The sequence below is a fragment of the Choloepus didactylus genome, chromosome 14, assembly GCF_015220235.1.
Source record: "Choloepus didactylus isolate mChoDid1 chromosome 14, mChoDid1.pri, whole genome shotgun sequence".
Taxonomy (NCBI): Eukaryota; Metazoa; Chordata; class Mammalia; order Pilosa; family Megalonychidae; genus Choloepus; species Choloepus didactylus.
The window spans coordinates 96,296,098-96,310,868 of NC_051320.1; the positions used below are offsets into that span (position 1 = coordinate 96,296,098).

Here is a 14,771-nt window from a genome sequence, read left to right on the forward strand (position 1 = left end):
TGTGCAGGAGTGGGGTGCAGGGCCGGGCTGGGGAGGAAGGGCGGCTCTGGGAGGGCGGGAGGGCCCAGGAGGTCGATGTCCTGGGATTCCTGGGGACCCCCCTCCTGGGGGCCGCACTGGGGCTCACTGAGTCTCCCGCGCAGCCCAGCACCGCCCCCTGGTGGCCACGTTTGGTTCCTGCACCTCCTGTTGTCCCCATGAACAGCCCTCAGTGGCCTGGGGGTACCCCGAAATAGCAGAGTGGGGGGCCAGGCCTTTGGACCAAGCCTGGCTCTGCCCATTGGCCATGTTACGGTTTTGGGGTTGGGGGAATCAGGGCAGGGGCGCAGGTTGGTCCTCTATGGAGCCTTGCCCATCTGTGGGGTGCATGTGGGTTTCACCTGCCCAGGTGATTTTCATTTCAGCCTCAGAGGCCCAGAGGAGGGAGCTGGGATGGTGGAGTTTCCAGCACGGGACGGGTGTGGCTGGGATGGAGGGAGTGGAGGCGGGCAGGGATGTACGGGGGAGCCTGGGGCTGCCTTGTGGTCTGGGGGTGAGAGCATGGCATGGGGCCCACCTGGGGGCATGGGCGGCTGTGCTCACTGCTCCTGGGCACAGGCTTCCCAGTGATGGGGCCGGGCCCTTCCCTGGGCCGAGGAGGAGTGGGGTGCTGAGAGGGTGGAGGGCACAGCTGGGAGGTGGTGGACCTGAGGCCGGCCTGGCTGGCTTACAAGGAGATGTCGGGGCGGGGGGGGCTGTCTCCCTGTCATCCCATCCTCTACCTCTCCGGGCACCTGGGAGGGGATCCCCGCCCCCAGAGGGTCCCCAGTTCTCCTTTTCCCAGACGAGGGGAGACAGGCCCAGAAGGGAGGCCCCGAGCCAGCTTGTAGGCTCTGCCTGGACCCTCGCCCCAGCCCCTCTCCTGGGCCGGCGTTGCCGCCCTTGTCATCAGCCGCCCTCCTCGTCAGTTGCTCATGTAGCACGGGTAGGGGACCTGGAGGGTGAATTAGGCCCCTTCCCCCTTCCAGAGGAGGGAACAGACTTGGAGGGTCGGCTCCAGGGTGCATGTCTGGCCCACCCAGCTCCCAGCTAAATGACTTTCCAGATGGGAAAACAAACGCTGGAAAGGCCTGGGGGGCTTTCAACATGGCCAGGCAGCACTGGGAGGGCAGCCAGGTCCCGGGGTGACCCCAGGAGAGCCCACCCTTTAGGGAAGGCCCCAAGCCTGCCCAAGACAGCCTGGCCCCATCGCCCCCACACCCACCCAGCTGCCCGGGGGGCAGTCCTGGCCCTGCGGTCCCGAAGGGGTCTGGGTTGGCTCCGGCCAGGGGCTTCATCAGACGGGGGTCAGTGACAGGTGCCTGCGAGGTCAGAGGACACGACGGAGAATCGTGAAAAGTCAGCTTTGCCCCCGAAGCCCCTCCTCAGGCCCCATGTTGGAGGCAGGTGGATAAGCTGGAGCTGGGGGCAGGGTGGGGGGCCCAGCTGTCCCAACGGGGTCAGTTTCCTCCGTTTGCCCTGAACGCACGCGTGAACGCGAGTCACTGAGGCAGGGTGGGGAAGGCTGCTGTATTTGAACCCAGGGCTAGGGCCTTCTGGCCCCAGCCCCTTGTCGCTGCGTCCCTGCCCGGAGGGCTCACAGGCTAGGGGGCCGAGGCAGGGTTTGTCTGTGCAGGGAGGGGTGCTCAGCCTCTGCCCGGGAGGCTCCCTCCAGCACGGGACCATGTGGGGAGCCCGACGGGGGCGAGGGTGAGGAGGAGGGCCAGTGGTGCACGGGACGGGAGGCAGGTGGCAGGTTTGGCTGGAGCATCGCACGGGAGGGGCAGCTGGCTGGGCAGACAGGGGTCCTGAGAGGACCTGGAGCTGGGGACAAGAGTGTTGCCTGGGGTGAGGGTCTCTGAGGGTACCCCCTGCACCTGGCAGGCAAGGGCAGGGCCTCTCACCCACGTCACTTGTGGGAAAGCCCAGGCTGAGAGGGGAGGGCCTGGCTGAAGGTCAGGCAGGTGTTCTGGTCACGGCCGGTGGGGGCTCACGCCCTGGGGACCAGGGGACGTGCCAGGAAGGGGCCTTCTCTGGGCTGTAAACCCGCCATGGGGTCATGGAAGTTAGACCTTACTTCCCCATTTTACAGATGGAAAAGCTGAGGCTCAGAGAGCTGAGACCACTCAGCTCATCCAGGGTGGGGCAGACTCCACTGGGGGTGGGGTCTGACTCAGGGCCTAGGCTTGTCTGCTGCCCCCACCCTCTGCCCTAACTGGGCTCAGGAAGACAGAGATAGGGTAGAGAAAGACATTGGGGTCCCCTGGGCCAAGGGAGGCCCCTGACGGACACCTTCCACAGCATCAGGCCCTCAGCCCCTGCTGAGCTCCAAGCTGGACACAAACTGAAGACTGTGTGGGCGACTTGGTGAATGGCTGTGTTCACCTGTGAGCTCCCTGAGGGCCGAGGCTGCCCTGGAGTGCCCTCCCGGGGCCCAGGGCACTGCTGGCCACGGCCTGGGCTCGGGCCATGTGGAGTTGACCTGATCTCTGGGAGCAGAGGCACTGCTGTTTGCAGGACCCCCACACAGACTTTACAGTTTACTCCCGGGGACCCAGCCTGCTCCTCTGACCCCTGGGCCTGGGCCTGTCCCTGAGTCCTGCTCACTGCCTCCAGGGACTTGGTTTGGTCACAGCGGAGTGGGGCCCATGAGAGGGAGGGGCAGGGAGCCAACAGGTGTGACGCTTCTTTGTTGAACCTAGACTTTCTAGAACTTTCTTTCAAATGGAAAAATGTGAGGCAACCAAGCTCTCTGTGGACAGGGTGGGGCTGACCAAGGGATGGCGTGGGGAGGAGGAGGGTGAGGGGATGACACTGGAAGTCACTGCTTGGGTCTGGTCACCACTTCCTGTAGGAAGGAGAACTGCCTGGTGGCGAATTCCCGGACGCCAGGCTCCGGGTCTTTTTTGAGGTCTTCGAAAGCTGCAGGAAAGGAGGGGTGAGTCAGAGGTGACCTGAGCTCTTGTGGAAGGAGCCCTGGGACCCCTGACTCCCCTGGGCAGGGCAAGATGGGGTGGGAGGTGGGCATTGTGGCACCCTGGCCCCGGCTGCTGACTTCCAGGCCTGGGGGGCTTCCCCTTTGCCCTTGGCAGCTGACAATGCCCCAGGCACAACACCTTGACCTCCAGGGAGTGGGTGTGGGTCCCCATTTCACAGGTGCCGTGGCTGAGGCTTGGGGAGGGGGGCAGTCAGCCTCAACCTCTAGACATGGGGTGGGGCCTGGGCTCTGCTCAGGAAGTGGGGGTCCTTGTCCCTGATTCGGATACTAGGGTGGTGGTGGGGAGGCTGTGGAAGCCCCTGCCCCGCCGGGACCTCCTTCAGGCTCATCGTCTGTGAAATGGGGGGTTGGCTGAGAGGCACCATAAGGGCCCCAGAGCGCTGGATTAGGGGGAAGGGTTGGGGTGGGCCAGAAGCTGGACTGGGGGGGGGGTGAGCGGGGGGCTGCTTACTACAGAAGAGCAGATTTGTGTCAACATCGTTCACCACCTGGGACACGGCCTGGGGGTGATAGCAGATGGTGTAACCTGCAGGACAGATGGGTGCTGCAGCCCAGTGGGTGGGGCTCCCCTTCCACTCTGGGGGGGCTCACACCCACCCTGTGCCCCTCCCGCAGCTCCCTTCACCCCCAGCTCCCCCTCTAGCCTGCAGAGCCTGGAGCCACAGCCGCGGTGCTGGGGCAGGTGCTTGGAAGGGGGAGCATCAGGGGTGTTCAGCAGGGCTGGCCTGGGTGGGGGTCTCCGAGCCTGCCCCCGTCCACCCACCTATGAAGAGTGCGGCCCAGGTCTTGATGTGGTGGCGGCGGCTGTGCAGGTAGCTGAGGGCCTGCGCCAGGTGGATGCTGAACTCCTCCTGGCTGTGGGTCATCTGGGCCAGCAGAGCCGAAGTGTCACCCTGGGGGTGGGGGGGGGTGGCCCTGGGGACCCTCGGCCTGGCCCCACCCAGTCCTCAGAGCTGCTGCAGTGGCTGTGCTGGGGTGAAGAATAAATGGGGAGCCCCAAGTCTGCCCTGCTCCCTGCTCCCTGCCTCACAGCTGCCCCTTACCAGGCAGGTCCAGAGGAAGTGGCGAGCGCTGAGGCCCCTCTCCCAGGCCAGCGTGCAGAAGAGGGTGTGCTGCAGCCGCCACCGCAGCAGCACGGCGCAGCGGTAGAAGGCGAACTTGGCCTGCTGCGGGGACAGTTGGGGGGGGCGTCACCACCACCTGCAGGCTCTGAACAGAGGCCTGGCACCCCTTCCCCGAGACCACAGGGAGGGTGGGCCAGGGACAGGGCGGCGAGTGCTGTCCCCACTGCCCATCCCCACTTTCCTGGGTGGCATTTGGGCCACTTGAGTATTCCCTGGCACCTTCTTGTCTCTCCTGCCTGCAGTGCTGGCCCTGTCCCCTTGCCCTGTGTCGCTCTCAGCAATCAGGCAGGTGCCCTCTCAGAGAGCCTTCCGGACACTCCGGGCTGCAGCACCTCGTCCCCCCGGGGACTGACTCCAGCTCTAAGGCTCCATGTCTTCTGGAACTGCTTGCTGATTGCCCGTCTCCCCCACAGGGAGCCCTAAAGGCTGAGAGTGTCCTACTCACTTCCCCGCGCCAGCACCAGGCATGGCACGCAGCAGGGCCTGGTCCATATTTCAACAAGTTCAACAAGTATCCCGGGCACCCAACCTGGGCACCCACCCTGGGCTGGGGACAGCACAGTCTTGCACGCACATGTGTGCGCGCGTGTGTGCACATGTGTGTGCATGGAGAGGCAGACCAGCCACAGCTGGGGAAACCAGTGCAGTCGGCCAAATCTGCTGCCCTATAGGTGACCCTTCTCTCTCGGACACTCCTACTGCCACCTGCCTGCCCTGACCCTCGGCCACCTGGGGTGGCACTGACCGTGACGACAGCTGGGCAGTGGTCCTTCTGGTGCAGGAGCAGGGCCATCATGCTCTGGAGCACCTGGGTCCGCAGGCCGCCTGGCTCCCTGCCCTCCACGGTGGCCACCAGGTCTCCGAACAGGGCCATGGCGGCCGCTCGGATCCCGTCCCGCTCCTGCAAGGCAGGGGGCTCAGGGCCACAGCCAGCCCGCCTGAGGGGCCCAATGCGTGCCCCATAGGGGAACCCCTACCCTGTCGGGGGTGGGTGGGGCTCGGCTCCCTTCACAGGAGCCTTCCACCAGGCTCGGGGTGCCCAGCCGGCTCCGAGGAACCGGGAAGGCCGGCGCGGTTGAAGCGCGCGCGGTGGGCAGTGTCCAGGCGGTCCCCTAGCGCGGCCGCCACCTGCCCGCGCCCTCGCCGGTGCTCCCCGCCCCGCCCGTCCTCGGAGGGAGCGCGGAGGAGGCCCTCAGGCTCACGTCGTCGAAGAAGGAGCGGGCGTTGATGGCGACGCCGAGGCTCTGCGCGCCCGCGCCGTGCGCTCCCAGGCGGCGCAGCACGTCGGACACGGCGCCCATGACGCGCACGACCACCGGCTCGCTGTCCTGGAAGAAGCCCTCGAGGAAGCGCGGCAGCTGCCCGCGGAGCAGGGTCCCCTGGGGGCGGGCGCGGGATGGGGTGGGTCCCGCACCGAGTCCGGCCGCCCCCCAGCCCCCAGCCCTGCGGTGGTCCCCGGGCACTCTGGGCTCCTGCCCGGCCGCCCCTTTCCCGACCCCCACCCTGCAATCCCTGCTCTGCCTTATCCTTCCACTGCTCCCCGCCCACCCCAGGGCTGGGGAAGACCCAGAGCTGCAGATTCCCCCGCGGCTTGGCCCACTTTGGAGAACCAGCTCCTAAGTTCTCCAAGATGCCTACTAGTGGGGGGATTCGGGGTGGGAGCAATGTGCAGAGCTGCATTCCCACCTGGCTCTGCCCACCAGGAGCCCTGGACAGGATGCTGCCTTGTCTGAGCGACATGGGGTTCTTGTGGGGTGAAGGGACAAACTGGTGGAAAGCTGGGCACAGGGGTCTCAGGACAGGGCGGCCCCAGGCCCCCTCTCCCCACATGGCCCCTCGCTAGGTCCTGGGGACCGTCCGTTCTACTGAACCCCCACCACACATCTGCCCAGTTCCCTGGGGTGGGGGGCTTAGGGGATCTGGGGACCCAGGGGACACACTGAAGATGCCGGGTTTTCACACAGCTGGGGTTCCACATGTGCCTGAAGGTGGCTTCGGACCCTTTTGGCTACAAGTGACTGTTAAGTTCAATTTTGCACTTTTTTCTGTTTTTAAAATTTGAATTCGTTTTTCTCCCACGCTTGTTTGCAGCGCGTTCCGGAATTGCGCATTCAGGAATTCTCAAGGTGTTGGCAAATGTTTCCTGCCATTAGTCCCTCGTTACTGCCTTTTGTGCAAACCAGAGTGACTTTTACAACTCTTAAACAAGATTTAAACAACTTCGTCAGCTTTCTAAGCTACGTTTGCTTTTAAAATATTAAATTCATTTCCAACAAACGAGTCATTCAACAGCAATGGGTGCTTGTTGAGCACCTACTGGGGGCAGCAGCGGGCGGGTGTGACAGTGGACGGGGCAGGCAGAACGGGGTTCTAACTGGAAAGTCAGACAATAGTCTAAATATGTACAATGTGCTGTGTTCCAGACGGTGACAGATGACACAGAAGAGAAGAAAGCAGGGAAGGGGATGAAATGGGCTGGGGTGGAAGGGGCAGTGTTTAAAATTTTTAATTGTAAATTGTTAGGGTCAGGAAAGGTCTCACCAAGGAGGTGACATCTGAGCAGATTCTAGAAAGGAAGTGCTGGAAGAGTGTTCCAGGAGAGGGAACAGAGAGTGCAGAGGCCTGTCTTGAGGGGTGGAGGCCAGTGTGGCTGGGGCAGAGTGATGGAGGTTTCACAGGTCCACAGACGAAGGGGAACTGCATCCCAGGATAGACCCTCCCTTTAATTGATTCTGATGGACTCTGTACTTAGTTTTGTTACTGAAATTACTTAAGGATTTGTGATATTGTGATGGAATGAATGTATTTTGCATATAGAAAGAACGTGTCTTTTTGGGGTCCAGAGGGTGGAGCGTGGTGGTTTGAAGCTATATATAACCCAGAAAAACATGTTCTTAAACTTAATCTATAGGACCTTTTGATGAGGCTACTTTAGTTAAGGCATGGCCCACCTCAATCAGATAGCTCTTAATTCTCTTACAGGAGTCCTTTTAAAGAGAATGATGTGCAGACAGAGAGAAAAAAAGTCATGGAAGCAAGAAGCTGAAATCAAGGAAACCTGGGGGAGAAGGGAGAGATCAGCAGATGTCACCATGTGCCTTGCCACGTGACAGAGGAGCCAAGGATTGCCAGCAGCTGGTCTTCAGGAAGAAAGCATCACCTTGATGATGCCTTGATTTAGACATTTTCATGGCCTCAAACTGTAAGCTAACAAATTCCCATTGTTAAGCTAACCCATTTCACGGTGTCTGCTTGGAGCAGCCTAGGAAACTAAAGCAAATGTGAAATAAAGACTTTTGAAATAATTGTTTAGATCCTCTCCCTTAAAGAGAGCAGTGGCATAGGGAGGGCCCCCTCTGTGTGCACCCTAATATGCTGGGGCAGAGATTGCAAGCTGGCCTCAAAGACAGTCACCCCTTGTTTCTTGGTAAAAAGACCCCTGCTTTGTAGCTGGGCACATGGATGCCCAGAGAAAGACAGATTTTTCCAGCATCCCTTGCAGCTATGGGAGACCGCTTGGCTAAATTCTGTCCAACAGGATTTGAGTAGAAGTGATGTGAACAAGGTATGGGCTTTTCCCTCAAAGGCAGGGCATGCCAGCTGGCTGGAGGTGGACACAGCAGAAGCTGTCCTGGACTAGGCAGGTGACGGCAGCACCCCAGGGTGGGGTGCGACAAGAGAGGGAGATCAGCTTCCCGCAACTCTGCAGAGCAGGATGGCCATGACAGTGCGAAAGAAATGCGCTTCTGATTTCTTTAAGCTATGGTTTTAACTTGGGTCTTGGCCTCCTGATACAGGCACTGCTGCTCAGTTGTGCAATTTGTGTTTAACCATAAAGATAAAGATGGCTGAGAAGCTGCACAACGGTGGGTGGAAGCAGCCCCGGGGGACCATTTGTTTTGATGAGCTTGTTTCTGACGCTTCAAGGTTCCCAGCAGAGGGTGTGTCTCTGGTCTCTGGGGCAGTGACTGCTGACCCTTCCGCAGCCCTGTGGCCCACTCCATCCTGCCTGGTCGAGCCTGCCCTGTCCCCACAGCAGCAGGCCTCCCTGGCTGGGAGAGCCCAGGGGGCAGCCTGTTTCCCTCAGCCCTGCCATGGCTCTGGCCCACACCCCATTTGGGGCCAGGCAAGAATCAGCTTCTCTTCTCCAGATCCACAGGTTTGGTGGGGCCCTGCCCTCCTTCTCTGTTCCCTGCAAAGCCACACCCAATGTGGCACCCCAAGAAGATGCATCGAAACTTCCTCCTGACTGCCTCTCTGAGGGAACAGCTGGAGAAAGAGCTGCCTAGATAACTGACCACTGGCTGCCCGACTGACCAAGAAAGCAAAGGTGTGAATAACTGGCTGGGTGAACAAGTAAATACATAAAGAATGGGCCAAAGAAATAATGAAAGAATGAGTGTATGGATGAAGGACTTAAGGAACAAATGGATGGTGGCTGGCTGGCTGGATGGGTGGTGGATGGATGGATGGATGGATGGGAGATGGATGGCTGGTGGCTGGCTGGCTGGATGGTTGGTGGATAGATGGATGGGTGGATGGATGGATGGATGGATGGATGGTGGATGGATGGATGGATAGATGGATGGATGGTGGTGGGTGATGGCTGGTAGATGGATGGATGGTGGATGGATGGATGGTGGATGGATGGATGGATGGACAGAGGGACAGATGGATGGATGGATGGTGGATGGTGGATGGGTGGATGGATGAGTGAATGGATGAATGGATTAATGAGCAAATGCTATCTGGTCTCCATCCACTGCTTACTAAGCTTCTAATGTGTCACATGCAGTGCAAAGGGCTTTGCAGACCATGACCCTGACACGGTCTCCTTGTCACCAGGTGGATACCTGGAAGTTAAACAGGAGTGAAGTGGGCTGATGGACAAAAGGATTCAGAATCTCTTTGGAATCTGGTCCTCCTGTGGCCTCTCAAGGATCAGACATTTTGTCTCACAAATCCTGAAAATCTTTATGTTCATAATACTATCCCCCAACCCCCCACAGCCACGGAGATGGGGCCTTCTCCCTGAGGTCTTGACTGGGGGAGGGAGATGAAGGCTGCAGGCTTCCTGACCAGGTGAGGAACGCTCTAGCTCAGCACTTTTACTGTCGGGAGCTCAGCCCCTGGCAGGTGCCAGGATTGAAAGGGCGCTCCTGCCACTGGGATCAGCAAACGGCTACAGGGCTGACCAGATATGGCCTCAGCACAGGACTCACCAATCCCGATCACAACCCTATGGGGCAGGCTTGACTATCACCCCATTCTACAGAGAGGGAAACTGAGGCCCAGAGAGCTGAGGTCACGTGTTCCCAGCCACAGTGAGGGGGGTGACAGAGCTGGCTTCCCATCCAGGTGGGCCCTGCCTGCCCCGGTGCACTCCCTGCCGTGTTGGGGGTCATGTGCCTCCCAGGCCCCTTACCTTCTCTGGGTGGAAGAGGATGTTTCCCAGGCCCTGCAGGCTCAGCATGCGGACGTCGGGGCTGGGGTCCCTGAGGCCTCGGGCCAGCACGGTCAGGGCAGCCTGTTTGGAAAGCACCTCCAGCAGGGCAGGGCTGTAGAGGAACTGGAGCGGCCCCCAGGAGGGCAGGCAGGTCAGGCCTAGCATCTGCTCTTGGGGGCCCTGCACCCGAGCCAGAGTCGGGACTCCACGTCCAGGGTCTGGGTGAGGGTTCAGAGGGCCGTAGACTAGCGCTTTCTGGGTGCTCTGGTTGACGAGTATTTGAAACCCATCTCTGAGCTGGTTCAAATCTTCACTGAATAGGCGGGGAAACCGAGGCCCCGAGAGGGGATGGACTATGCCTGAAGTCACACAGCAAAGTTGAGGCAACGTAGGTAAATGGCCTGGCTCGTGGGGTGCCTGGGGCAGAGCTCCCGTGGAGGGGAGCCCAGTCGTCCCAGCTGGCAGGGTGGGAAGCTGGCACGAAGCTTTGATGTGGCTTCCTCCTACCCACGTCACTCATGGAAGCGACACGTTCCCTCCTCCCTCGCCGTCTTCCCACCCCACCCAGAGCTGACAGTTTGCACAACTGCAGAACCCCTCACACCCCATGGCTTGTCTGATTCCAACTGTTGCCCTCTCAGCGTCACAGCCCCAGGGGCCAGGACCCCAGGGGCGGAGGGCGGAGGTCCTCGGAGGACCGGGGTAGACGGTGAGCCCACACCTGCCCGACTCGACACCCAGCGCCTCTCCCACTCCGCACGGTCGTGGCTGGCAGGGAGGGAGGAGAGATGGCCCCCAAGACTGCAGGCCGCGGGAGGGGCCTGACGAGGGTGGGATCCAGATAGGAGCCCCAAACTGCGGACACCCCCTCGGAGCTGGAAGCGGGAGGAGGGAGCACAGGGGGTCTGTCTGATGGGACCTGGAGGGGAGGCTGGAGGATGGGCTTCGGGGGCCGGGTCTCGGGCTGTCTCTGGGGGGTGGGGTGGTACCCCCCCACCCTCGCGCCCCTACCTCTGTGAGGATGAGGATGGCCACCTTCCTCTCCCGCTCATCCTGGCTCTGCAGGCGGGGCAGCAGCTGGCCTAGCACAGTCTTGACCTGCTTACAGTGGTTCTTCACCATGGCCCTGGGTGGGGCGGAGGGCATGGGTGGTGGGTACTGCCCTGCCAGGGCCGGGGCCAGGGTGCCCCGTCGGTGTGGGCAGGGTGGGCAGGGCGGCTCCCCAGGCATGTGCAGATGTGCGTGTGCAGCACACTTGTGTGCCGTGGTCCACAGGTGAGCATCTGCCCCCGGGGCATGTGTACGCACCTCTGCCCATACAGGGGTCCCTTCCTCCGTTTTCACCCCCTTCCCCCTGCTGGCTGCCCACTTCGTGCCAGGCCTGGGCTGGACGTGGGGTAGGCAAGAAGGAGCGGGCACAGACTTTGCCCTCTGGCTGGGGCAAGGCACTCCCCTCGACTGGCCTTGAGTGTGACAGTGCTTCCCATACCTGGGTGGCTGTGTGTACACGAGTGGATCTACATGTCATGCTCACAGGCTGGCCCTGGGGGTCCACAAGGCCCCTGGATCAGGTGGCCATGGGCCACAGACCCAGCCTCCTTCCTCCAGGGCCCCCCAAGGGGAGGGCCGGGCAGCCCTGGTGGGGCTGGTTCAGGTAGTGTGGCTTGGAGCAGGTCCCCTCCCCACCCTCGCCCCACCTGTACCTGGCCAGGAGGCTCACGCCCTGTGAGTAGGTGTGGATGGTGGCAAAGAGCTCCCAGGTGCCCTGCAGCTCCAGGTAGGCGAAGTCCCGCCAGTGCCCCTTGGTGGACAGGAGGCTCTTCAGCGCCTCCAGTGACGTGCTACAGCCGAGCAGAGGGGCTCAGGGCCTGCCCAGGGCCACCCCACAGCCACCCCTGGTCCCTTGTCCCTGTGCCCGGAGCACTGAGGCCGCCCTGGGTGGGTTCATTCCCGCCCCTGCTTACACACCAGCGCTGAGGCCTAAGAAGGGTGGCCGTGGTGCTGGGCGTGGGGAGGCAGCTGGGCACGATTGGACCTGGCCTGGCTCTTTAGGGTCACCTGCTTGGGCAAGGTCACTGTGGGAGCACCCTTCTTGGGACTGGGGAAGGAGAGGACCAGGATCGGAGGGAAGTTTGAAATTGGTTTTGCACATAGATGAGTGTGAGGTGCCTTTGAAACTTCTGAAGCAGAGACAGCAGTCCTTGCTGGATTTATAGGGCAGGGGCTCCGAGGATGCTTGGCTCGAGAGGGAGCTGCAGGGGAACCTGGGTACCAGTGGGCTCCTTAGGCACAGGGTAGAGAGGGTGGGGGGCTGGGTCTCGAGGGACAGGACGCTCAAGTGTGGGGTCAGGAATACAGAGGAGTGGCTGGAGAGGGAGGAGCAGAGCCGGGAGGGTGTGGCATCACTGGAGCCCAGAGGGGTCCCATGGCAATCCCCAAGACTCTGCTGCCTGCAGAGGACATGGAGAAACCAGGCTCCACCGGCTGCATGCATGTAGTGGCTAACGCGTGGGGGGACTGCATGGTGACAGCGTGGTTACAGGTTCAGGGTTGCCCCAGGCAGTGCCCACCGTTCTTGTCACAGACAGAATGCAGGCCCTTGAGCGGCACAGAAGCCCCAGCTGCTGCTTGGCTGACTGGTCCTGGCCACTCCTTGCCTGATTGCCAGTTCAAGTTCAGCGTGAGGGGTCTCCTGGGGGTGTGAGCATGCCCCGGAACTGAGGCTGTCTGCTCGAACCAGGCATAATCTCTGAACAGATTTGTAAAACCAAGTATCAAAGGATGGAAAGTCACCCTACGGAAACCCCAGTGACACCCAAGCAAATGCCAGCTGGCTTGTCATCCTGCCCCGAGCCAGGTCATTAAAAATGAGGCAGCATTTTCCTGGTCACTGGTCTCAGCCACACGGTGATGACAGTTTTCATGACAGGGTGACTTCAGGGTGCAGCCATATTTTGTCCGCTCAGTGAGGACTCATGGAAGCTTCTGGTCCCAGGCATCTTAGGAATTGCGATTGCTCATCTTTCACAATTGGCCTTGTCTCTTTGGCCTCACCAGGTCTTCCAAAAAGAAAGTGCCAGCATTTTGCTAACTCCTGGAGTAAATCACCCCACTGAGCAGATCCTGGGGTCTGTGATTCCTTAAACCACCCCAGCCCAGGACCCCTGGCAATGCCCGGGGACACCCACTGCCTTAAGTCCACACAGTCCTTTGAGACTAACTGCAGCCGGAGCCCCGGAGCCCATTCTTCACCAGGGCAGGGTGTCCTCCATGTGGCCCAAAGTCATGTCCCTCCTTTGGTGCACGTATCACCAATCCCAATGTACAGGTGAAGAAACAGAGACCACGAGGTGGGGAGACAAGCTCAGAGTCCTCACAGATGCTCACAGGTGAGGTTAGGATGAGAGCTTAGCTCCCAGCCCAGGCCCCAAACAGCGTACCATTATTACTCGTTTCTTGTCAACCATCCAAAATCAGGACCACAAAAGGAGAGTAAATTAAACAAAAGTCTTAATTAAAGGACTGAGAACTAATCAGGAGGTGAGAAATGAAGAGGAAGCACCAGGCACCATAGTGAGGGAGTGCTGAGCAGTAACTTTAGATGAGCTTCCAGGGAGTCAGGGCAAAAAGGGAAATGTGTTGGATTACACATACAAGTGGTCCAAGGGGGTGTCTTTGAAATAAAGAGAAGAGAGGTTGCCCCATGAGAATTAAAGAGAGTGAACTCACCATGGGGGAAAAGTGAGGAATGAGAAGTCCAGGGCCAGAGAAAGACACCGCTGAGAACTGCCCGGAGCGGGTAATGCATCCAAAGAAAAGGGCTGCAGTGGCCAGAGAGCAAGGGAAAGGGAGGGGCGGGAGGCAGGGGCGGGAGGCAAGGGCGGGAGGCAAGGGCGGGAGGCAAGGGCTGGCAGCGCCTGGGGCAGCCCTGCCAGGGGAGGAATACCCAGTTTGAGGCCCCACTCGCTGGCACCAGGAGCCTGCCCAGTTAAACAGGACTGTGGACCCACGGGGGTCAGCACCAGCCAGGCTACAGTGGGCGCCCAGAAGGGTGGGAGATGGCTTAGGGCCCCACACAGAAACATAAGCTCCCCTGCAACAGGTGTGTAATAGCCTCCTCGGCCCCTCTTGCACACGGCGAGTCCACCCCGGCGATGCCACCCTCTGAGGCACTGGGAGAGGCCGCCAACCTCCCAGCCACCCTGCTTGCCCCCATTGCGGTTCCGCGTGGCTGCGGCCACTGGTCGGCTCGTCTAGGCCCCTTGGCCAGCACAGCCATCGCCATCCTGGCCCCAGGAGGGCATGGGAGCCAGGCTTGGCCAATCAGAGCTGCACATCCTCTGAGGCCACAGTGATTGGCTCAGGGGTGAGCATGTGGTCTGAGCTGGACCAATCAGAGCTCCACGACTCCTATGACCATGGTGATAGGTTCAAGGTGGGCATGTGACCCAAGCTGGGCCAATCAGAGCTGCACCCTCCCCTGTGGCCACAATGATTGGTTCAGGGTGGGCATGCGCCCTGAGCTGGGCTAATCGGCGCCATTAACTGTGGGCAGGGGGAGGGTATCTTGTCGTGTGGTGCTGGGGTTCGTCGCTTGCCCAGGAGGATTTGCCTGGGGGGGCCGGGGAGGGGCGAGCGGAGCCGGGGGCTCAGGCCTGAGCATCTCCCGCCAGCCGGGCCTCAACCGAAACCCACAGTGGACGTGTCCTCCTTCTGCTCCGTGTCTGAAATCCCTCCATTTCACACATCCGTCCGCCCCGGGATCATGAGGCCTCCACAGCCGCGCCCACCCGGGACCTGGCTGCAGAGGAAGGGACAGATGGGGACGGCGGGACAGGAGCTGACCTGCGGAGGACACGCGGCCATGGCGACCCCTGACCCTGCCCTGCCCGACCCTCGACACCCAGCCTGGCCCTCCCAGACCATTTGGGTCCCTTGGCCCCGAGTCTGCTGTCCTTGCTTGTCCTCCTGCGCATCCAGCACGCGGTTCCCAGGGGCCTGTCGTGCACCAGTGTCCCGGGTGAGACAGACGTCCCTGCTCTCCTGGAGGAGCCCTGAGTAAGTCAGACGAACGCTGCTCTTTACGGGGGAGCCCCAAGGAACACGGACGAACGCCCCTGCTGTCCGGGGGAGGAGCACCGGGTAAGACGGAGTCCCTGCCCCCTGGGGTCCAGGCAGCAAACAG

At 61.0% G+C, this 14,771-nt stretch overlaps 1 protein-coding gene across 1 annotated transcript in view; it reads right to left on the minus strand.

Annotated features, from left to right (window-relative positions):
• Positions 1-2,582: 2,582 nt before the first annotated feature.
• LOC119508915 (maestro heat-like repeat family member 5) overlaps positions 2,583-14,771 on the minus strand; it is a 101,822-nt gene continuing 89,633 nt past the window's right edge. The window contains 9 exon segments of the mRNA XM_037802622.1: positions 2,583-2,940; positions 3,468-3,542; positions 3,780-3,882; positions 4,060-4,182; positions 4,886-5,041; positions 5,343-5,519; positions 9,566-9,709; positions 10,598-10,712; positions 11,290-11,427. Coding sequence (XP_037658550.1) covers positions 2,840-2,940; positions 3,468-3,542; positions 3,780-3,882; positions 4,060-4,182; positions 4,886-5,041; positions 5,343-5,519; positions 9,566-9,709; positions 10,598-10,712; positions 11,290-11,427 — 1,132 coding nt within the window. The 3' untranslated portion in view covers positions 2,583-2,839.